This window comes from Podarcis raffonei, chromosome 17 (genome assembly GCF_027172205.1).
Source record: "Podarcis raffonei isolate rPodRaf1 chromosome 17, rPodRaf1.pri, whole genome shotgun sequence".
In the NCBI taxonomy this organism is placed as follows: domain Eukaryota; kingdom Metazoa; phylum Chordata; class Lepidosauria; order Squamata; family Lacertidae; genus Podarcis; species Podarcis raffonei.
In genome coordinates, this window is record NC_070618.1 from 26990063 (window position 1) to 27014323 (window position 24261).

Consider the following 24261-nt stretch of genomic DNA (forward strand, 5'->3'; position numbering starts at 1 on the left):
CTGAGATTCAGATTTTTTTTCTTGTTTTCCTCCTCCAAAAACTAGGTGCATCTTGTGGTCTGGTGCGTCTTATAGAGTGAAAAATACAGTAGTCCTGTTTGGGCCAGCGAAGAGACCAGGGGAGAATTAGCTGTGGGGTCTCAGAGTGGGTAATCGTCATGAAAGGGGAGGGGGGGGAAGAGAAGGGAAATAAAAGATCAGGCTGAATTCAAATTAAAGGCCAGGCGGAATAGCTCTGTCTTACAGGCCTGATGGACGGAGGTTAAATCCTGAAGGGCCCTGGTCTCCTGGGACAGAGCATTCCACCAGGTCGGAGCCATCACTGAAAAGGCCCTGTGGGGAGCGAGGGGGACAAAATGGGAGATCAAGGAGGATCAGTTGGGGGTGGGTCCCTATTTTCATCTGAGGAATGTTGGAGGGTCGGCATTCTAGAGCAGTAAGCAGTAATTTATTTCATCATTTGGGAAGGGGCATGCATTTTATTTAGATACTTTTCCAGGCACCCAAAGGTCTTGTGGTAGAGCTAGGCTGCATGTTGTTGTTTTTTAATGTCAAAAATATTTCAAGGATAATGGTTATTTAGTTCTTAAAAGAAGCATGTTGCATTATCACTTTGTTTTCTGAGAGGAATTAATGGACTTCAAGGCATAGTTAACTTGTTAATAACGACATTTGAACGGTTTTTGCCAACTCAGTCACACCCTTACAGAAGCAACAATTACTTCTTTGGTGTGTGTTTTTTAAAAAAGTATCTGAAGCGTAACTAAAAGTAGTAGATGCGCATTTTATTTTTCATGGAAGACATCTGACTGTGGGATCAGTGGTGATCTTGTGTGCTTTTTTATATAACTCAGTCACAGACGTAAGACAGCATAAGAAATCATATTCTTATGATCCCATCAAAATGTGATAACCCTGCATTTCAGAAAAGGTTGGTTTTTTCCAGTTGCAGCTACAACAACTTCAAATAATCATGAATTTCTAATGGTTTGGAGGTCATATAAAAAGCAATAAAAAGGAGAAGCAAAACATCAGCAGCCATCAGGTTATACAGTTTTAAACTTTATTTCCAAGGCATTTCAGTGACTAGTGCTTAAAACTTCCATGTTATCTCTTATAATGCATAACTGAAGAGTGGGGGGAGAGGTTGTCCACTTCATGCTAAAGAGAGCATCAAATTATCTCTTTAATCCAGATCTGTGGACCTAACCTATAAAAATTAGCACCATAGGAAATCTTCATAATCCCATAATTAAAAAACGGGGGGAAACCCAAAACTGCCAGCGATATTAAAGGTTGTCTGAACCAAAACACGGCGTAGTCTTTCAACTGTAGCATTTCGTTAAGCACGTCTGATTCTGCATTTCTAGTTTGTTTTGAGCTTCCTCTGACTCTTCCGATTTGCGTCAAGAAATGGCGGGTCTGTTTGATGGCAAACCACTGGAACTATACAAACCCTGCTAAAACAACTGTGGATTGCGCAGGAACATCGCTTCAGGGCTAGCTTTCTCCGTCTCGTTCGTATTTTCTGCCCCATTTTTCACTAAACGTCTTTTCTTTTTTTGAACCCTCTCAGAAGTTTCCCAGTTTGCATCTCTTGAACCTGTGTTTGGCTCTGTTTTACTCTAGAGCAGTGGTGGCCAAACTTGGCCTTCCAGCTGTTTTGGGACTATAATTCCCATCATCCATGACCACTGGTCCTGTTAGCTAGGGATGATGGGAATTGTAGTCCAAAAACAGCTGAAGGGCCAAGTTTGGCCACCACTGCTCTAGAGTATTGTCCTGGTTAAACTCCAGATGTTCTGAAGCAGTGATGGCGAAACCTGCGACTCCCAGCTCCCATCGGCCTCAACCAGCCTGGCCAATGGAAAGGGATGATGGGAGATGTGGTCCAAAATATGGGAAAGGTACACAGGTTCCCCTACTGCAAAGCCTAATTCTTACTATCCCTGGGCTGTACCACTTCTGGCTGCAAGTGGAGAGCTCACACGACTGCTCTTCCAGAGAAAAACAAAATTAGGTCTCAGGAAGGACGGTCCTAGTTCAAACTTCTCTGTGATGTGCTAAGATTTCTACATGCAAAGATTTACTTTGTATGGAAGAGCGTTTGGTCTTTCTCCCATAGTCTAAAATGGCGCAACCCAGGCACAGGTTTATCACCTGACTGAGAACATGAGTTGCAATTTGCTGGAGCATCATAATCTTAGAAAAGCAAGGAGCACTGAGCTCATCCATTGCATTTGAACTCAAAGGGCACCTGTTTAAACATTTGGTACGGAGTCATGCAGATACATCACAACGAAACAGAAAGAGATGAGAAATGGCTGCATTTTTTCTTCCTGGCAGGTAAAGATGTTGATGGAGAAACACAGAAGTATTTACAGAGGAACTGAAATTGAAATCGGCAAATCTTCTTTCAGACAGGATTCCATGTCAAAGCAGCAGAGATGTGGTTTCAGAAGCAACTGCTGTCCAAACTGTGATGCAGACTTAAATTGTTGACCAGTTGAATACATTTATCTGACACGGAGGACAAAAAGAGTCCACTCCTCCATGCTAATAGGTTACACTAATGTGCGTTCCATAATATTTTTTCACAAGGTCAGAGTTTTGATCAATCTAAATGAAGCAAAAGTGATACAAACAATTCCAATACTCCCCAAGAGCTAAGTAACTCCACTCCAAAAAGCAGGAGGATAAGGTTAGGGGGGAAAATGGGTATGAACATATATTTATTCAATCAAAAGTATTAGTTTTTGGTTTCTTGTGCTCGGTGTTTATTCAGCTCTTTGACCTGTGGTGATGGGACCATTTGCACGCGAATAATCTTGCTGCCCTTCTTCATCCAAAGCCAAGATATCTGGTATCTCATCCGATTCCGAAGACAAGTCTGTGATAGCAAAATCCGGAACCTGCAGAGGAAGAAACTCAAATAAATTTGAAGGCAACATTTTCAACATTTCCCAAAGCGCTAAAGACCTAGGACTCAAACTGAGGAGAACAGGCCAGCAAAATTTCCTCCCATTTCAGTACTATATTGACAAAAACATAGCGTATCACATGTGAAATGAAATGATATTGTCTTATCATTTAAAAAGTTCACAAATAATTCATGTGGGGAAATGCCTCTTTCTCTGGCGTAGGCTTCATAGTGAGAAATAAAAGGAGACCCAAAGATTTTAAACCAACCATTTATCCAAATTGTGTTATTTTAATGTAGGAAGCAGTGGTAGAAACTCAGTTATGTAAGCTAGGTGCTAAATGGCTCCTTCAACCAGAGTTACAGTCGCCAAAACAGAATGCCTAGTTGCCATTTTGGGGCCAGACGGCTCGAAAGTCCTATTTTTCAATATGACTTTCTGGTTCCTGAAATTCATGCTGATTGTGCAGATAAAATATAATGGATAGAATTGTACAGGGTGTGTTGCTGGTGTCTGAAAACATTCAAGATCCGAATATTGCCAATAGAAATCAAGCAAAACACAAGACCACTGTTTATGTACTCAGTCACGGCTGCAAGAATACTCATAGACAGAAGTTGGAAGTGTGAAACAACACCGACAATAATAGATTGGCAAACACTCATGATCGAGTATTTTCAATTAGCAAAGCTGACTGGAAAAGTCAGGAGAGCCCCGAATCAAAAAACATACAGAGAATGGAAATTATTCAAGGAGTATATAAGATTACATTGTAAAAATGATAATATCCTAGCAGAATTGAATGATACTTGTGTATAATAAACAAATGGAATAAACATCTTAGAGGAATATATAGAAAAAGTCATAAAATAAACTGTGCGATAAAATCAAGACAATATGAAAAGTCCAATGAAAACGATTGGAAGTTTTTCTCAGAAGACTTTATCGGATAAGATATGATGCTGTATAAATGATTGGCTTTTCTAACTGATTTTTTTTGCTATTGTCAATTCTTTTTGTGTGTGACTTTTTTGCTTTTCTTTTTTATCTCTTTTCTTTATCATTTTCGTGTTTAACTCCATTGTAATGTATGATTGTATTTTCCACCTGCCTTTCCCAACCTAGCCTTTCCCGGACTATGACTTGGAGAACAGCAGGAGCAGCAGCAGCTGGAAAGAGAGGAGTTCAGGGATATTTTTTAAAAATAAGTTTTATAAGTTGTGCTTCTTTGTTTCTCAATTTGATCCTTTTACATGGTTTTGTAAGTTTTGTGGTGTTTTATGCATTGTGATTTGCTGTTACTTTTATTGATTATAGGTTGGTAATTCTTTATTGTGGTTGAACTGTTTAATTATTATTTGCTGATGCTTAGTTTTACTGTTTACTATTGATGCCTGCTTCTTGGGAGAAAAGCGATGACAAACCTAGACATCACCTTACCGACAAAGGTCTGAATAGTTCAAGCTATGGTTTTCCCAGTAGTGATGTATGGAAGTGAGAGCTGGACCATAAAGAAGGCTGATCGCCGAAGAATGGATGCTTTTGAATTATGGTGCTGGAGGAGACTCTTGAGAGTCCCATGGACTGCAAGAAGATCCAACCTCTCCATTCTGAAGGAAATCAGCCCTGAGTGCTCACACGAATGACAGATCCTGAAGCTGAGGCTCCAAGATTTTGGCCACCTCATGTGCAGAGAAGACTCCCTGGAAAAGACCCTGATGTTGGGAAAGATGGAGGGCACAAGGAGAAGCGGACAACAGAGGACGAGATGGTTGGACAGTGTTCTCGAAGCTACGAACATGCGTTTGACCAAACTGCAGGAGGCAGTGGAAGACAGGAGTGCCTGGCATGCTCTGGTCCATGGGGTCACAAAGAGTTGGACACGACTAAACAACTAAACAACAATTAGATTCTGATAGATTGTTGGATGCTGCTTTGTTTGATATAAGTTGTTTATTTTAAAGTTATTGTGACTTTAAATTGGATCAGATTGTTCCTATTAATGTTTGATGTTTTATTATGTTTTTATGTCTTGGAAGCCGCCTAGAGTGGCTTGGGCAACCCAGCCAGATGGGCAGGGTATAAATGAAATATTCTTATTTCTCTCTGAGTCAGGCCCATTAATTTTAACAGGTCTACTCTGTGTAAAACTCACTTGAATACCACTCAGGGATTTCAGACAGGAAGTCTTTCCCGGCCAGCACTAAGATTTGAGGGTTTTTACCTGGGATATTCTGCGTGCAAATCATACACTCTAGTTATGGCTAGCAATTAAGGGCTCGACCCTCTTCTTCCTGTTGCGTGAGTTTGTCTGGGAATTGCACTCAAGGCCTGTCACTGAAAGCACGAGTCCTAACCCTAGACCAACAATCTGGAGAGAAATCTTTCCTTCCTCCCACAGCTTACATCCCTGCCGTATGTCTTCTCCTAAGCTGGTCTCTGATACCAGAAGTGAGATCCGGTATGTGTTAAACTGTAGTGTACGTGTGAATCAGTTTCCCTCAGTGCATGCCCGCTTTACTTTAACCAACTGTCATAGTTTAGACCAGATTCTCCTCCAAATCTCTGATTCTAAAGCAACAGCATGACTACATGGCTTGATTTCATCTCTGAAACAGTTAGGGAAAGGACCCCTGGACGGTTAAGTCCAGTCAAATTTGACCATGGGAGTGCAGCTCTCATCTCACTTTTAGGCCAAGGGAGCCGGCGTTTGTCCACAGACAGCTTTCTGGGTCATGTGGCCAGCAGGACTAAACCGCTTCTGGCACAATGGGACACCGTGATGGAAACCATAGCACACAGAAACACCATTTACCTTCCCGCTGCAGTGGTACCTATTTATTTACTTTCACTGGTGTGCTTTCGAACTGCTAGGTGGGCAGCAGCTGGGACAGAACAACGGGAGCTTACCCCATGACAAGGATTCAAACCGCCAGCCTTCCGATCGGCAAGCCCAAGAGGCTCAGTGGTTTACACCAGCAGGATAGTTAGGGTAAACTGACTCATGAAAACCAGAAATAATTTTATTGAGAATGAATTGGTTTCAAAATAATTAAAGTCAATGGGCTCATTCAGGCCTAAAGCGGCAATGCCCCTGTGTTCCCTTGGGAGTAAGCGCCACTGTAAATTAGTGGAACTTCAGAGTAAGCATAGGCAGGATCAGCTGCCTAGTATTATTTTAAGACTGTGGACACAAAAGTACTATGCTGACTATAGGAGTATAGCATCTAGATCAAGGGAAGTAATAGTGCCACTGTATTCTGCTCTGGTCAGACCTCACCTGGAGTACTGTGTCCAGTTCTGGGCACCACAGTTCAAGAAGGACAGTGACAAACTGGAACGTGTCCAGAGGAGGGCAACCAAAATGGTCAAAGGCCTGGAAACGATGCCTTATGAGGAATGGCTAAGGGAGCTGGGCATGTTTAGCCTGTAGAAGAGGTGGTTAAGGGGTGATATGATAGCCATGTTCAAATATATAAAAGGATGTCACATAGAGGAGGGAGAAAGGTTGTTTTCTGCTGCTCCAGAGAAGCGGACACGGAGCAATGGATCCAAACTACAAGAAAGAAGATTCCACCTAAACATTAGGAAGAACTTCCTGACAGTAAGAGCTGTTCGACAGTGGAATTTGCTGCCAAGGAGTGTGGTGGAGTCTCCTTCTTTGGAGGTCTTTAAGCAGAGGCTTGACAACCATATGTCAGGAGTGCTCTGATGGTGTTTCCTGCTTGGCAGGGGGTTGGACTCGATGGCCCTTGTGGTCTCTTCCAACTCTATGATTCTATGATTCTATGTCTGCTGCTATGCTGGCCTCCCTGCTACCATTTGCTTTGAAGCTCTCAGAATAAGGTAGCAGGGAGTTTTCTGTCCTAGCCGTGCCGTACCTATTTCAGCAGCAGGCTGGATTCCAGGTCAAGTTGCCTATTATTCCCTAACCTGTTTTGAGCACCTTATGTAGCTACGGCTACAATCCTACACACACACTTTCCAGGGCATAAGGACCACTGAACACAGCAAAACCTCTAAGGGGAACATGAGGCTTCATCTTACACCAAGGGAGAAAAATCTAGTTCCATTTTGTCAACACAGGCAGGCAATTGCCCTACCTAGAGCTGCAGAGTGTTCGAAACTCAGGATATATACTCTAGGCACCAAAGGGTTCCTTAAAACCAAGGTTGCAATCTCCCAAACGGAATGTCTAGTTGCTGTTTTGGGGCAAGATGGGGCTAAAGTCTTGTTTTTCAAAGGATGGGCTGACTGTGACTGATTCTCAGTTCAACATCTGGCTAGTTCAGAGGACTACCTTGAGCTAAGTTAAGAGTTTTGAGAACTTAAAAGAAGAAAAGTCACTTGACTCAGGGACAGTCCACATATATATTGGCCTATTCCGACCTCTTTTTCTTAATGGTGACACGGGCCATTCATAACGTAGTGCTATTCTTCGCAACTGTGAGCAGGGCATTGGGGCGGGAGAAGCGAAGACAAGCTACAACAAATCACTATAACGTCGTTCTCAGCTCCTGCTCAGGCTGCAGAGATGATGCATTTTGGTTTCCTGAAATTCATCCTGATTTTGCAGATAAAATATAAGGGGTAGAATTCTACAGGATGTGTTGCCAGTGTGTGAAAACAGTCCAGATCCCCAGGCATGCACCTCCAGATGGTGGAGATGTCAGGCACCTTCATTTGGTTACAAGCGGCCAATAACCAGAGGTGCAAAATGTGCCTGGCGAATTTCAAACACTGGAGCTGCATGGCATTGAGTTTGTGACGTTCTGCTTGCAAAGAAGATTGAGCTATTGCTGTGATTGTACTTATGTTTGTCTTGAATGCTAGTGGAACATATACATATGTACCAAGCAACAGCAAAATGCAAGTGCCCTGGTTCTTCTCTTGCTATGTAACATGTTATTCACCTGTGCAGAAAACTAATAATTATCTTCATGTCATATCTTTAAAGCAGGGGTAGAAAATGTGGGACCCTCCCAGGTTTTTGTGGGACTCATCAGCCCCAGTCAAATTGCATGTGAGCTTACTTTCCTTTGTATAAAAGAAGCCCGAAGGAGGCCCCCAACCCATTCACAGGTCCTTGAATGATCAGTGGAAACAGTTGGTCCTGGCAATTATTAACCACTCTCAATTGCACCCTGATAATTGCCACCTGGGGATGCAGGTGGCTCTGTGGGTTAAACTACAGAGCCTAGGACTTGCCGATCAGAAGGTCGGTGGTTTGAATCCCCGCGACGGGGTGAGCTCCTGTTGTTCGGTCCCTGCTCCTGCCAACCTAGCAGTTCGAAAGCATGCCAGTGCAAGTAGATAAATAGGTACCACTCTGGCGGGAAGGTAAACGGTGTTTCCGTGCGCTGCAATGGTTCACCAGAAGTGGCTTAGTCATGCTGGCCACATGACCCAGAAGCTGTACGCCGGCTCCCTCAGCCAATAAAGCAAGATGAGCGCTGCAACCCGAGTCGTCCGCACCTGGACTTAACGGTCAGGGGTCCTTTACCTAATTGCCACCTGCCTGGATTTTAACTTGTCTGAATTAATTCTAAGATGTATTTTAATTAATTAATGCCTGTTTTTATGCTTATTGTGTTCGTTTTTATGATGTTAGCCTCTCTGAGCTCGGCTGGGGAGGGCGGAATACAAATAAAAATTTATTATTATTATTAGAAGCACATGCAATTTGTTTTAATGCAGATGAACAATGCTTATGCAACACCAGAATTGTATAGAGGGAAAACTTCACAGCCTGAAGGGAAGGAAAATATACATGTGTGTGAGAGATCCCACAGCCTATCCATGACCTTTAAACCACAGATTAATTGCACGGCCAAAACCAATCCATACATGAATTATTGCTTGTCCTTTGTAAGCCAAGGTGGTTATTATTATTATTCAAATTTGTTTACCACCCTTTACCCGCAGGTCTCAGGGTAGCTCACGACAAAAAATCACAATATAAAAAACACAAAATACATAATAAAAATAAAAGCAGTAACAACCCAATTATTCCTGCCCCCTGCACAACACATTTTAAAAGGGCATTGTATGTCAATCAGCCAAAGGTCTGGTTAGAGAGGAAAGTTTTTGCCTGGCACCTGAAGGTATATAATGAAGGCACCAGGCGAATCTCCCTGGGGAGAGCATTCCACAGATGGGGAGCCACTGCAGAGAAGGCCCTGTTCTCATGTTGCCACCCTCCGGACCTTTCGAGGAGGAGGCACACAAAGGAGGGCCTCAAAAGATGATCTCAGGGTCCGGGTAGGTTCATATGGAGAGAGGTGGTCCTTGAGGTAGTCCTGAGCCTTTTAAGGCTTTATAGGTCAAAACCAGCACTTTGAATTGGGCTTGGAAACCAATTGGACCAGGATAAACAATTGGGGAGAAATTCAACACTCTGCTGTGTCAACTGCACCATCTGCACAAGCATTTCAGTTTGCCAGGTGAAAAAATCTCTCCTCTGCTCCCCTTGAATGATATTCTGGGGGGCAGAGGCGCATAGGGGTTAGATAGGAGGGGAAGCCCCATTGCACAAGCAGAAGCCCTTGAGCAGGGCTTCGGCTAACAGGACTAGTTAGGTGAATCCCACCCACCCACCCGCCAGTGCAACAAAATGTTCACTCTCTTCTGCCAATGCAGCCAGACAACACCAACCAAAAATTGTGTTCAAAGAAACCACAACAAAGCATGCATTATAGATCACATGACGGTTGGCCTGGTTCAATTTTAAAGCCAATTTTTTAAAGGGCACTTTTAGACTAGGGGAATTATTAGCAATGAATTGTGATTTGAGTGGGCCTGCTGCTTAATTCTGCCCCAGCAATGTTGGCAGAACGCTCAAGTCCTCATCGGTGCTGATTCTACACAGGTGGAAGTCTCAGGGCATCCCGTGCGCTAAATGTTTTCCCTGCGGGGACAAAACTATTAACGTATTGACCTGTGTGTACTTTGTCACATAACTGTTAGCGCAGCAGGATACCTGGACAGCAGAGCAAACTTATTTTTGTTTGAGTTTAAGCATCAAGTGCAAGAACAAGCAGAGCAGGAGGAACCAGAAATATCTCCAGATCATTTGCAGGTGTTCTCTACAGTTTGTTGTGGTTCAACTTCCTAGGACCTGTTGTAAAATCTGAAGGGCCATCAAGACTGCGGAATGTCTGTGCTACGAGAGACAGGTGGTTTGGCCTCCTTTGGCATAGTATACATCATAACAGCCTACCAATTCAAGCCACAACCCACCGATTCAAGAGCCCCGACCCAGAAAAGCAAGCTACAAGCAAAAGCTGGGATGGTAGAAGCTTAAGAAACTGCAAGTATCCAGAGAGCTGGCTGAGGAGTCGTAGGTAGGAAATAAATACAGCAGCAACACCTGGACCATCTGTTTACATGTAATGCTTGGTGCTGATTCAGCAATTTGCATTCAACCCGTTTTAAACAGACCCACAGCTCAATGGTAATTGAGTCACAACGTTTGTTTCGCATCCTCAGTACTCTTTACACAATCCAAGAGACACCAGACTCCGGCTGCTGAAGCATTTATTACTAAGCATACATGTGAAATTACAAGGCAAGGCACTACAAAAAGACAGGCTAAAAACACCCATGTACAAACAGCATGAATCTCGCTTAGCGCACAGTGCTCAATAGTAGCTTCAGTGGAGTTACTGAGAAGTACAACGTCTCATATTTAGAAATGAAGGATGAACGTGAGCTGTCACAACAGACAAGTTACTCTGGCAAGTCTAGTCCAACTCCACGCAAGGAGTGGAAAAAGCTTATCAAGGCTTTTTCTCTTTTTTTAGGTCCTAGAACAAGTTGCTTTAAGGCAAATGGAAGGAATGATAAGTATACAAGGGTACAGTGTGCAGTTTTCAAACGAAAGCTGAATAAGAAAATGTAATTATGCTGCCAGAAGCTTTACAGATTTTCAATAAAGGGGTTTGCTTTGTTTTTTTCCGCCCCTGCGTATATTAACAGAATAGCAGTAAACTCTTTTTAAAGGCCACTTTAACTGAGAGGCAAGATGGAGCTTTGTAATATATAGGTAGCTAAACAAAGGGTTTTCTCCAATGCAATCTGCTGAGGCTCAGAAGTCTTTTAAGGCACTTTGCATCTTTCACAACTTCAAACCCAAACACTGGGAACTCAACTCGGGAGCGCAGAAATCTTTTTTTGCTTTTTTTGTCAGAGAAAGCGCAGCAGGAATTAAATTTCTACCCCCTGTCCCCAGCAGGTTACACTGCAGCTACCACAGCTCGGCCACCTTGTCAGTCAAGCTACACGGCGTGTGTGTGCATGTTTTGTCATGCCGCCATTTATTCTGTGTTGCGTTCAGGCTGTTTGTCCTCCTGGCTGGTCTTTTTCTCCCCGTCACCTCTGTGCCCAGCATTCTCAGAGCCAGCCAATTGCGGGTAAAAGGGACCTACCAGCCAGTTGAGGGGCGTGTTGTTCACCAGGTAATCCATCACGTCGTCCAGCGATTCCTTCATTTTCTTCAGCTGCCCTTTGCTGGTGGTGATGAGGTTGTCGGACACTTCCTGGAAGGAAGACGCCGAGCGGAAGTTCCGGTAGACCTCGCCTGCCATTTCCCCCACATGGTGAACCTGGCCTTGGATATTCTGGGGCAAACCCTGTATACTCGACACCAGGGTGACGCAGGTGGTTTGAAGCTGCTGGGTCAGGTTCCGTGCAATCGTTAGTGTGCGTGATTCAATGTACTGGAAACAAAAGCAAAACACACAGACATTGGAAACGGGCTCCATGTTATTCTGTTAGCTTAAAATAACCCCAATACAGTGGTACCTCTGGGTACGAACTGGATCCGTTCCGGATCCCCGTTCGCATCCTGAAGTGAACGCAACCCACGTCTGCGCGTGCTGCGATTCGCGCTTCCGCGAAGGCGTGTGATGTCATTTTGACCATCTGCGCATGCGTGAGCGGCGAAACCTGGAAGTAACGTGTTCCGTTACTTCCGGGTCGCTGCGGAGCGCAACCCGAAAGCGCTCAACCTGAAGCATATTTAACCTGAGGTGTGACTGTATTCTACAGCCGAGGCCGCCACCCTAGACAACAATAACTTGAACTTCCAATGTGGGGGTACAGTCGTACCTTGGATCCCAAACGCCTTGGTACTCAGACGTTTTGGCTCCCGAACGTCGCAAACCCAGAACTGAGTGTTCCGGTCTGCAAACGTTCTTTGGAACCCAAACGTCCGACGCAGCTTCCAATTGGCTGCAGGACCTTCCTGCAGCCAATCAGAAGCCGCGCTGCGGTTTCCAAATATTTTGTAAGTCGAACGGACTTCCGGAATGGATTCCGTTCAACTTCCAAGGTACGACTGAAGTATGGAACGAAGCTGGGACCTGTGCTCAAAATTTGCCAGGCACATTTGGCACCTGGCTATCGGCCACTCACGACCAAGTGAAGATGCCTGGGTGCCAAGATGGTGCCTGATGTCTCCACCATTTGGAGGTGCATACCTGGGGAACCATGGATCTTGGCTGTTTTCACAATGCATCCTGTATAATTCTGTTACATTTTCACTGCCCAATCAGAATGAATTTCAGGTACCAAAAAGCCGTACAGTGGTACCTCGGGTACCACTGTATTGAAAAATATGGCTTTCGAACTGTCTGGCCCCCAAAATGGCCACTAGGCATTCTGTTTTGGCGACTAGCCCTGGTTTAAGGAGCCATTTGGCGCTTAAGCTTATGTATCTGAGTTTCTAACACTGGCTGAGACACTGCCATAAGACCCAAATGAATGCTCGTACGCACTGACCAATGTTTCTCCACACCCAAGGGATCCTAACTTTGGCTGGGACTTGAAACCTAATTAGACCCCTTGACCTGGAAAGCGAAAAGCATTTCTCCCTCCTGGCCTCCCACGAATAACAGATCTGTCAAGTGGTCCTTCAGTTATATCCTATTTGCCAGATAGCTTTACCCCCACGCTTGCTACAAAGATTTTGAAGGCATGGGAAAGAGTGTGCTGAGAGAAGCCACCTTACTCATTCACATCTTTCCCCTTTTCTTTACAAGCTTCCTGTATTTCCGCTGTGGCTGAAACAAGACAAGCAGCTAATACCCAGTAGTAGCAAGAGCTAAGTTTAAGCCTTCGCTTGAGTCCTGGACAGGAGCCTTATCACTGCTGTAATTATTTGGGTCAAAAGGTTAATACTCTTAACCTTGATAAAGAACTTTCAGCATGGCCAGCTGTAGACTGCTGCAGCAACTGGGCAAGGAAATTGTTTTGGGTGCAACCTTGCCCTTTGTATCTGCAAAAATATATATGATACTAATACATTGGGAGGCCAAAAAAATAGTCTTTCGATCAATGGATAGATGGCATTGCAACTCATGAATGGATCGCCTTCAGACAAACATTATGTATGGACAAATTAAATGATATTTGGAGTGCATTTATCGAAACCATACCAGCCCCTTGAATCCATGTATATTTGAGGGAAACTGTAAGTTCAGTCATTTGCAAATGTGTTATATAGTTCTGTGATCTTAATTATATTTTGCTATCATAGTGTTGTTTTCCTCTACCTTTTAAAATGGTTTATGTATTTTCTTTCCTTTTTTTACTTTAACTCGTGATATTAATAAAATTGAATACAATAAAAAAACACAAGTAAATAGTTAAAACAAAAACAACCAAAGAGCAAGCCCTCTTCCTGCAAACGTATTTATAAGGCTGCAGAATACCGTATTTTTTGCTCTATAAGACTCACTTTTTCCCTCCTAAAAAGTAAGGGGAAATGTGTGTGCGTCTTATGGAGCGAATGCAGGCTGCGCAGCTATCCCAGAAGCCAGAACAGCAAGAGGGATCGCTGCTTTCACTGCGCAGCGATCCCTCTTGCTGTTCTGGCTTCTGAGATTCAGAATATTTTTTTCCTTATTTTCCTCCTCCAAAAACTAGGTGCGTCTTGTGATCTGGTGCGTCTTATAGAGCGAAAATTACAGTATTAACCTGACGGATCTGCCCAATGCTCACTCAGCAACCCACCTCAGCACTGCGGGAGTCATCTTCCTCATTTTGGCCTGTGTTTTTCCTCCATTCTACCCAGGAATTATACAGCTTTTGTTGGGCATCTTGGAGTTTCTGGTTGGCACTATTCATATTCTTTCTGGCATATTCAATCTGGAATACAAAAGACTTGCACGTTCAACTTTTGGGAAGTACTCTTCAATGGTGCAATCCTGCACATGTCTACTCAGGAGCGCCACCGATTTCTGCAAATCTTTCTCCCAGGATACAGGAAACTCAGATCATTCTTGGGAGTGCTTTCACAGCTAAAGCAATCTTTCTTCTGCCAACAGTTATCAAACAAGATTCAGGTAGGTAGCCATGTTGGTCTGACGGCAGGCGAAATAAATCGATTAAAAAACTGTCCAGTAGCAAACTTAGTTGGTCTCTAAGGTGCTACTGGACAATTTTTTTTATTTTTTTATTCATTCAGGTATCAAACATGTTTGTACAAGGTCGGCTCTGATATCTCCTTTTAAAACTCCACCGGAGATTGTTAAACCCTCCAACAAACCCTCTGAAAAAGAAGTTGGAATTTCACAGCGCTATATGGATTTTGTATTAATGAAAGATATCTACTTGGGCCCCAAAATGTAACTGTGTATTCTTGCCCAATAGACCCTCTGTTTTCACCAATTCCTCTCCTTTGCTGCAGTTGCTGGCACGCTACATATCATTTTGAAGAATTCTTTATTTGTTTAAATAAAGCCTAACATTTCCCCCTTCAGATTACCCTGCCCTAAGAGCCCATCAAATGCCACTATAGTGTTTTTTAGACTTATCATTTCAACAATTTGATGTTAAGAAAAGATTCTTATTGTGTCCATGGATGTATGAAGGCTGCCTAGTAAAACGCTGAGCTGTGTATTACGTTAAAGCTAGCCTTGCAAACTTTAAAACTTGAGGCCAACTCACAAGTAAAGAACATAGGATTAAAATATTATTAAAAAGGTAGAGCGGACTGCCATCCACTGATACATGCACTGTGAGTCCGAAAGGTTGACTGAAACCCTTAGCAAAAATCTGAAATTAGAACCAAGAACTCACTTACCAGATTGACAGTGGAGTTAAGTTGAGAGATTGTCTCTTGGCTTCTGAGCTTAGCATCTCGAACCTTGATTAAGGCCTGCTGGTAGGCACGGGATCGGACCTTTGACGACAAAGACCCTAATCTAACGTAGTAACTTGGCTTCTGAACTCCAACTTCAAATCCTTCCATTTTCGTAGCTTCTTTCTCTGCAGAATCAAAACAGCAAACCATTCCAACTGTAACCGCGGCAAGTTAACGCCGTCAAGCTTGCAATTAGGAAAGCTAACAACCGCTTCCTATCTTTCTCGCTCGCTTCTTGAGAGTCTGTTGCCTATAGCCAAGAGAGACAAATTCTCCCAAGGCAACTTTGCAAGGTGTTTTTGGTCTGATGGTGAAACGTTCAAGGTGAGAGAGCTGGTGACTTTCCCAGGGAAGAGCTTTGAATGTGAAGCCTTCCGTCAAACCTAGAGAGTAGCCGCGATTGAGTGTGTAGGGCTGACTGATCTTATGCCGTCTTACAAAGTTTGCAGTCGTAAACCAACCAAATAGCCAAATGATCATCAAGAGGCCCAGTTCTACCCACAAACTACCGTATTTTTTGCTCTATAAGACTCACCAGACCACAAGACGCACCTAGTTTTTGGAGGAGGAAATCAAGAAAAAAAATATTCTGAATCTCAGAAGCCAGAACAGCAAGAGGGATCGCTGAGGAGCGAAAGCAGCGATCCCTCTTGCTGTTCTGGCTTCTGGGATAGCTGCACAGTCTGCATTCACTCCATAACACACACACACATTTCCCCTTACTTTTTAGGAGGGAAAAAGTGAGTCATATAGAGCAAAAAATACGGTATGTTTTCCTCGTTCTTGAAAAATAATACACGATAGCATCACATTTCATTGGCTTCAAAACCAATGAACTTCGGCAATTGTATTTCCCCCTTGTTTCTATTTACGAAAAATAGCACAATCTTCATAACGGGGTATGTAACCTGGCAGACTGGACCTTCTAGGACAGGGGTCAGCAAACTTTTTCAGCAGGGGGCTGGTCTACTGTCCCTCAGACCTTGTGGGGGGCCAGACTATATTTTTTTGGGGGGCGGGGGAATTGAACGAATTCCTATGCCCCACAAATAACCCAGAGATGCCTTTTAAATAAAAGGACACATTCTACTCATGTAAAAACATGCTAATTCCCGGACTGTCCGCGGGCCGGATTTAGAAGACGATTGGGCCGGATCCGACCCCCGGGCCTTAGTTTTCCTACCCATATTCTAGGCCAGCCTTTCTCAACCTGTGGGTCCCCAGATGTTGTTGGACTACAACTCCTATCACCCCTAGCTAGCAAGGCCAGAGCTCAGGGATGATGGGAGTTGTAGTCCAACAACATTTGGGGACCCACAGGTTGAGAACCACTGTTCTAGGAGAACTTACCTAGTTCTTCTTCCGTCAGTGGGAGATACTGGTCTACAAGGGTCTCTGATCTGCTGAGGGCAGTGTCCACCCCACTGGTCACCAGACGCAGCACCCGGCTTCCCAGAACGGTGTTGATGCTGCCACTGACCACTGACCGGGTCAACTCCACACTGTCCTGGACGGCTCCTTTTGTCTTGTCAACAACTCCGTTAATGGTTTGTGCAACAGTATCCTTGGCACCGGTCACGGTAGTTGCGACGACATCCCTCGCACCAACAACCACATCCATTGCATTAGCGACAACCTAGAAAAAGTGGTTGCAGATTCTTCACTGCTAGCTGAATGCAAGATGCAACTCATTCAGTATAAAGCACATGGGCCCAGTTTGCCCATCACATTCAGCCCGAGTTTAAAAATACAGTTTTATTAAGAACGAGCGGCGTGCTGGCACACACTCGCAAATTCATCGTGAGTTCCCATAGTCCCCCACCAAGCATAAAACAAGACAGAATCTTGCCCATTGCACAACCTGATGGTTTCCCAAAAAAACCAAGATCAGTAAGCCAATAAAAAAGCTTGCTTCCTGCTTGCTGTTTTTTTTTTTGGGGGGGGGGAGAACAAACATAAACCTGAGTTCCGACAATGCAACCAGCTTAGATTCTGGATCACTTTGTGTACGCCATGCAGACTTTGGAGGAATGTGTCCCCAATGCCTAGAGTCTTCAAAGGAGCTGTAACACTGGGCTTTTACTTGACAAAACAGAATGCCACATGGGTGAGGCCCTCCTTCGTGCGCCTCTTCCTCGAGAGGTCTGGAGGGTGGCAACACGAGAGTGGGGCCTTCTCTGCAGTGGCTCCCTGTCTATGAAATGCTCTCCCCAGGGAAGTTTGCCTGGTGCCTTCATGACACACCTTTAAGTGCCAGACGAAAATGTTCCTTTTTAACCAGGCCTTTGGTTGATTTGATTGACACCTGATGCCCTTTTAAAATGTTTGGTGGGTTTTTTTGCACGGGGGGGGCGGGGTATTGTTTTTATTTTGATTATATATTTTGTGGTTTTATATTTTGGTTTCGTTCTGTGAACCGCCCTGATACCTCCAGGTATAGGGCGGTATATAAATTCAATAAGTAAGTAGTAATTAATAATATTGGTAGTCCCAGGGTTGTAGCAAGGAGAGAGCCTGGGACAGCATAGCCCCAGGCACATGATTTGGAGGGGCAAGCAGAGCAGTGCCCCGGGCGCCAGCAAAGGACGCAACACCACTGGCCAGTCCTACTCTGTAGACCCACTAAAATTAATGTCAATGACTAACTTACCGTATTTTTCGCTCTATAGGACGCACCTTTGCCCCTCCAAAAATTAAGGGGAAATGTGTGTGCGTCCTATGGAGTGAATGCAGGCTCCTTGGCTTCAGCGATAGCAATGCGAACCTCCGAAGCGCAGAGGGAGCGCTCCCTCCATTGCTTTCGCTGAAGCCTGGAGAGCGAGAGGGGTCGGTGCACGCTGACCCCTCTTGCTCTCCAGGCTTCAGGGATAGCCGCCTGAAGCCTCTGGAGCACAGCGCAAGTTCCCGCGATGCTCTGCAGGCTTCAGGTTCCTTTCGCTGAAGCCGGGAGAGCAAGACTCTCCTGGCTTCAGCAGAGAGGGAGAGCTGTGCAGTGCCCCTTCAGCCAAGTGGGAGGAGAAATGGAAGGGGCTGCTTCTCCTGCTGCTTCGCTGAAGGGGCACTGAGCAGAGAGGGGGAGAATTTTTTTTTCTTGTTCTCCCCCTCTAAAACAAGGTGCGTCCTATGGTCCGGTGCGTCCTATAGAGCGAAAAATACAGTAATTCCCTTCATTTCAGTGAGTCTACTCTGAGTAGGACTAGCACTGGATACCAACCAGTGAGCAGCCTATAGATATGCGAGACCTTTTCCTTCAAAGAAGAAGTGAATGAGAAAGCCCTGCAGGAGAGGGCTTTGAACTCAACAGATACATAAAGCAAGGGACTTTTGCGTTCGTAGATTAAACACTGGGCAGGTATCCCAAGTAAGTCGTACCGTCCTGCGTGCCTCGGGGCTACTTCATATGTTTCCTGCGCTGAAGTCCCTCCCTCCCTCCCCAATGCACCCAGTTATAGTTGGTACCTTTTTTCCAGTTCATGTGTAACTCTGCTTCGAACCAACGAGAGAGAAAAAGCCACATTAAAATCTTTCTAAATCGTTTACCTTATCAGTTGGTTGATAAAGTATCGGCAGCCTCTCCTCGACTTTGTCAAGTCCTATGCAAGCATAGCTGTTGGCAACTGCAACTGGAAACATTAAAGGACCGTTAGGCCAGCTTTTGCAATTTTAAGAAGTTAATCAGAAGCTGTTTATTTCTTTGAACTGCTGGGAAACAGGAAGCATTCTGGTGTATCACATTAAGGACGAAGTTCATCATGAATGACTCATTAGCAAGTTCAGAGCTCCTTCGGAAAGCGATAAAAGAGGGTCTCCTGACTGTCTGCCACTTCGCAAGAATAGGTTTCCGTGAACAAGCTGACACACTCAAGCACGGGAGTGCACAGCGCAAAGTGCCAAGTTTCTAAACTGTGAGACATTGAGAAAGTAGGCGAAAGGGGAAGCTGAGACAGAACTTAGAAGTGGGTGAAGGGTGAGAAACTAGAGCCAGGAGGATTTTTTTGACTCATTGTGCATCTTACAAGTCACAATCTTATTTGACTTCACACCCAATTCGTCCAGAAAGCTGCTTTATAGCCACAGCGGCCCATAAACGTTATGCAAAGATATTAGTAGCCTCGCAATGAGCTGTTATTTAAGGCAGGCCTTTACAGTTCTTTGTTGGGAGTGTGCTTCCACTAAGCCAAACAAAATACTCTCCCCGTGGTGAAAACATTTTAGGCATTCTACAAAAGCAACCAGGCTTCTGAGCAGAGCATTTTTGCAAGCTGACAACTGAATATGTCATTGGGCTGCAATTTCCATCATCCCTGACCACTGGCGCAATTAAGCCGCACACAAGTAGTTGAATAACCATCCTGAGATCAGTGTTAGAAGCTGAGATATGAAACTAGGACCTAAATGGCACCTTAAACTTAGGATATGGGCACAAGAATGTCTAGGTGCGCTTTTTTATAACAAGAATACAAAGCTGAAAATGAATGAACTGCAGCTAAAATATTATGTTCATTTTTCATATGGTCTAGTCCTTCCCCTGCCAACCCCCCTAATGTTCTTAAGAGGGTCTCTTCTCCAGTCTTCAGAGAGTAGCTAGAAGTGGCGAGGCAGAAAGAGACCCTCCTTTCCTTCCGCTCTGCAGTTTTAATCTGATAACTTAGGCACAGTACAGTGGTACCTCTAGTTCTGAACTTAATTTGTTCCAGAGTTCCGTTCTTAACCTGAAACTGTTCTTAACTAGAGGCGTGCTTTCGCTAATGGGGCCTCTTGCTGCCGCTGCAATGCCGGCACACGATTTCTGTTCTCATCCTGGGGCAAAGTTCTCAACTCGAGGTAACCCTTCCAGGTTAGCTGAGATTGTAACCTGAAGCGTTTGTAACCTGAGGCGTTTCTAACTCGAGGTACCACTGCACTGCACCCAGAAAAATCGTTAAGAGCGGTAGATTCGTAATCTGGGGAACCAGGTTCGCAGCTCCGTTCCTCCACATGCAGCTGCTGGGTGACCTTGGGCTAGTCACACTTCTCTGAAGTCTCTCAACCTCACTCACCTCACAGAGTGTTTGTTGTGGGGGAGGAAGGGAAAGGAGAATGTTAGCAGCTTTGAGACTCCTTAGGGTAGTGATAAAGTGGGATATCAAATCCAAATTCTTCTTCTTCATGCTAATGAAATTCCCTGTCGCAAAATGCACCAAGAAAAATGGGAGTTTCGTACACTGCGTGAGATTATTATACTCTGTGGCAGTGTTCAAAATTCGCATGATGCCAGGCTCATTTGGCACCTGGCTATTGGTCTCTTGCAACCACCTGAAGGTGCCTGGGAGCCAGAATGGAGCCCTGACAGCTCCACCATTTGGAGGTGCATGCCTGAGGATCACTGGATCCTGCCTGTTCCCAACGCACTCCACTAGAGGGATCACAGATGACTTTGGACCTTACCATGCTGTCTACACATCTGAATGTGCAGCCTACGAAACGACAGCCAAACAAATTTCCAAACAAATACCAACTTGTATGCCCAGACTGTCATTTCTGCTTGGGAACCTGTTTATTGTTGCTAATAAACCTGGTCTTTTTTTTTTCCTCTGGAAGAATTTTGCAAGCTGAAAAGTGTTTCCAAGAGTCGGGGCTTACTTTGTGGCTCCAGCTTTTGGATGATAGGCAGAGCACCAGTCATGGCTACTGCAGTAATGGTCTTTACACCCTTCTCCGCCATCTCACATACAGACTTCAGGTAGGGATGGTTGTCCTTCGTGGTGACGTAAGCTGAGGAGACCATGTCGTAGGTGGAGCTCACCAGGGGAAGGTTGGCAACCCTGGCGACCACATTCTGTTTATGCAGAAGACAGGACAGTTAGCTCACATTTCTTCTGGAATAAATTGTCAGGGACATTTTTGGTGCATGCAAACATACCTGCTGTGAATCAGTCCTCTCTTCCGCCATGTTTGGGCCTTGAATGCTTTATAGAGTCTGGGGGAGGGGAGAGAAAGCACAAGTTAAATGCAAGGCTTGAAACAAAACCTAACCTTTTGACAAGTTGCAGCCGCTAAGATATGCTCAGCTTGTTCCGTTATTAAAATGCTTTCCATTTATGCAATATGGAAGGTTGAAACTTCAAATCTGAAAGCATTTTCTTTCCGGACAAATATGACTAGCCAATAAAATTTGTGGGCAATATCCAGTGAGCCATACTCATGAATAGACCTGCTAAAATCAATAGGCTTAAGTAACTTGATGTACTAAGTATCAATTTCAATGGGCGTATTTAAAGCATGACTATTTTGGATATCTTCCGTTATTTCTAAATTATAATTCACTAGTTTATTCAGTAATGCTTGAACTGAGCAGAGACATGTTCTGGGTTGCTTTGGCAAAGCCAATTTGTATACAACCTTGGGAACACTTGGCTTTTCTTGTGTCCAAAAATTCGCCTCACTTTCCAAGCCAAAACGTAGTAGCAACAAGTTAGGGAAATAAGAGTTTAAATTGGGATTTGAAAAGTAGAAGCCAAGCATTGTATTCTAGTATTCTTTACTAAGTTACTAAACAAACAACAGTGCCTTCAGAGTAGACATTAAACCAGAGCTTTCCAGACTGTGTGTGCCATGACATGTCCACTGCAGTGTGTCGGTGTGTGGAAAGGGGGTTCATTTAACCTCCGGTTTGCTACTAAAACTGAATTACTGTGTCGCAAAATGATGCATGTCTAAAAAGTGTGCCGCCAACATGGAGAGTTTGGAAAGCTCTGCATCAAACTCTGGTTACAAGAATGAGTGAAGAAAAGCCAAGTTGAATCCACAGTTATCAAATGTGGATCCACTGTCAAAGTTGTGTTAAATGGAACAAGGGAGACTGTTTGTTCCCTCTGTAGCAATAAAGTGCTTAACACGTTGCAATTGCCCCTTCTTTCACTGCTGGTTGTGAGACTCTCCCTCTGCAAACAGAACTGCCATCTGTATTATGAAACCACATAATTAGACAGAGTTGCTCTGGAATATTCCTCTCACTCAGCTATCCTTGAGTTCGTGCCCTCCAGATATTTTGACCGTGACTCTTATCATCCCATGATTATGAACTATGGCTGGTGCAGGCTGTGGTCAAAACCAAACAGGATTCAGAAATCTGTTCTCAGCCAAGGACACATTGTACATTTAAAGCACATTCTCTCTCCTCTACGTGAAAGGAATCCTTTGAACTATAATTTAAGGGTGCCAGAAATACAGGCATAAACTACAGTTCTAGGAGGGGGGGGGTTGAATGGGTGTGTTTGAAACATTTGTGTATGCACTATTAAAGAGTTCCTGTAACACAGAAATGACAGGACGTGTTTCCATTTCAGTTCTCGTGAAACTTTATCCTGCTGCAGAAATGATTACAAAGCAACTTGAAAACAAAAAACCTTAATGCCTCTCTTAAGTTGATCAATATCAGGCAGGATTCCTTTTCATACGAAAGGTAGCAAAAGGGAAAGAGCACACCATGCTAGGGGCATTTAAGCTTCCCATTTTAAGTCTCGGTGCAATACTTGAAGGACCACCAAGCACTCAAAACCCAGGTTTTTTTAAAGATATAGTACAGTACAGGTGATGCATTGGTTTAACAGTTATTACAGACAACAGACAATGAATTCCAAAAATCACAGGGAGCTTTTTCAAATTAAAAAATGCTCACTCACCCACAACAGTTTTTTGTAACCCAACTACAATATTTCATGCAGTGTAAATAAAAGCAACCAAACTAAACCTCTCCTACAAAGAACCCTGTGAAACAGCTGCAAATTTTGCCTCTCAGCCCCTTCAAGTATGGGATAATTTAGAGGCTTTGAGGCAGCTTGCATGTTACACAGATGAACGCAGCTTTTAGCAGAGAGGGAGAGAAAACAAACAGGCTTGGTCTCCTCCAAACAATGGGACCAAACCTATTTAAGCAGCAGATTCTATCTCGGTTCTGTTTGCTTACGTTGCATTGTATTTATCACACAGCTCTGTTCCCGATTGTCCTTTGCCCCCATCTACATTGCCAAGATGATGACCTATCCGACAGAAATGTTTCCCACCCAATTATGGCTCCAGTTCAGTGACGGCACAGCATCCGCCAGCAAGAAGTGAAAGTACATTTATAGACCTCCCCAAGCATCGGGACGGAGGCGTTTGGGGAGCGCCTGCATTTCCTTGCTGCCGTCCCGGAGAGCCTCTCCACTCACTCCTGCATCCTCAAGAGAGATCTTTCCTCACGGGAAAAAAAGGGGTTTAAGAAGATGCCCTGCAGTCCCGCCCCCCTCGGGCAAAGAGGCTGCCAACTGCACTTACCTGGGAGTAAGCCCCAACCAACTCGCGTGTGTGGCTTACCTCGGAGTAAGCATACACAGGGTGTGCCCTGCCTTGTCTACGGCCCCTGCGCATCATTCCCGGGGCTTTCCAAACGGAAGATGGAGAGGAAGGAAGATGCAGAACAAGAAAGCGCAAAGGGACACCTACCTACCTACCCACCCGCTCGCAGTGTGGGACTCTTTGCTCTCAGGGTCGTGGGTTCGAGCCCAGCGTCGGGCGAGAGAGCCAGGGGTTGGACCGGATGACCCCTCGAGGTCCCTTTGCAAGGCGAGGACGCGCGCAGACCCGCTTGCTCCTTTGCGCCCGGGGCTCCCGCAGCCTCTCCAGGCGCGTCCGAGTCCCCCATCATCATCATCATCCCCCCCCATTGCAAAGACGCGCAGGTTAGGCTCCTCTCGGCCAAGGGCAAAGGCGACTCACCTGTCGGAGGAGAGCGGCGGCTGCCTCGTGTGTGTCAAGCGCGCCCAGCTGGTCCCCTCGCCCCGTCGGCTCCGCAGCCGCGCCCCAGCCTCGCCGGCAATTTATCCGGGCAGAGAGAGAGGGGGGGGCCCCGTCGGGCAGCCTCCTCCTCCTCCACCTCCTCTCGCGAGACGCCAGGCAGCTGTAAATCCGGGCAGCTTCCTCCAAGCGCGCACACGATGCGCGCACGGCTCCGAGAAGAGGAGGGGCGCGGCGGAGGAGGAAACAGGCGGGTCCTGCCTCTCGGCGCCGCGCCGTCTTGGCTCCTCCTTGCGCAGCTGAAAGAAGCCGAGGAGAGAGAGGGGGACGAGGGTTGCCATGTGTCCTCTTTTCCCAGGACGCGCCCTCTTTTTTCCGAGGGGTGAAATGGAAGACAAAGCGCACCTGTTTGCTTTGAATGGCCGACGCAGCGTCCTC

The 24261-nt window shown here is 45.0% G+C and overlaps 1 protein-coding gene across 3 annotated transcripts; it reads right to left on the bottom strand.

Moving 5' to 3' along the window:
• Positions 1–1041: 1041 nt before the first annotated feature.
• PLIN2 (perilipin 2) lies at positions 1042–23998 on the bottom strand. Of its 3 annotated transcripts, XM_053371826.1 has the most exons (9): positions 23806–23998; positions 20969–21025; positions 20689–20884; positions 18607–18689; positions 16417–16702; positions 15007–15191; positions 13935–14069; positions 11348–11638; positions 1042–2912 (listed from the first exon to the last, which is right to left on the bottom strand). In XM_053371826.1, the coding sequence occupies exons 2-9, from the start codon at positions 20996–20998 to the stop codon at positions 2778–2780; spliced, it is 1341 nt and encodes a 446-aa protein (XP_053227801.1). In that variant the 5' UTR covers positions 20999–21025; positions 23806–23998; the 3' UTR covers positions 1042–2777. The 3 variants fall into 3 exon arrangements, with proteins under 3 accessions (XP_053227801.1, XP_053227800.1, XP_053227802.1); XM_053371825.1 differs by lacking the exon at positions 23806–23998 and having other exon boundaries at positions 20969–21061; XM_053371827.1 differs by lacking the exons at positions 1042–2912; positions 23806–23998 and having other exon boundaries at positions 10441–11638; positions 20969–21061.
• Between the last annotated feature and the right edge of the window lie 263 nt (positions 23999–24261).

Coding starts and splice junctions, on each gene's coding strand:
- PLIN2 (XM_053371826.1), bottom strand. CDS start 20,998: ATGGCGGAAGAGAGGACTGATTCACAGCAG. Junction 20,885..20,968: donor AGAGGACTGATTCACAGCAG/GTATGTTTGCAT, acceptor CTGCATAAACAG/AATGTGGTCGCCAGGGTTGC. Junction 2,913..11,347: donor ACACGCCCCTCAACTGGCTG/GTAGGTCCCTTT, acceptor CTTCCTCTGCAG/GTTCCGGATTTTGCTATCAC.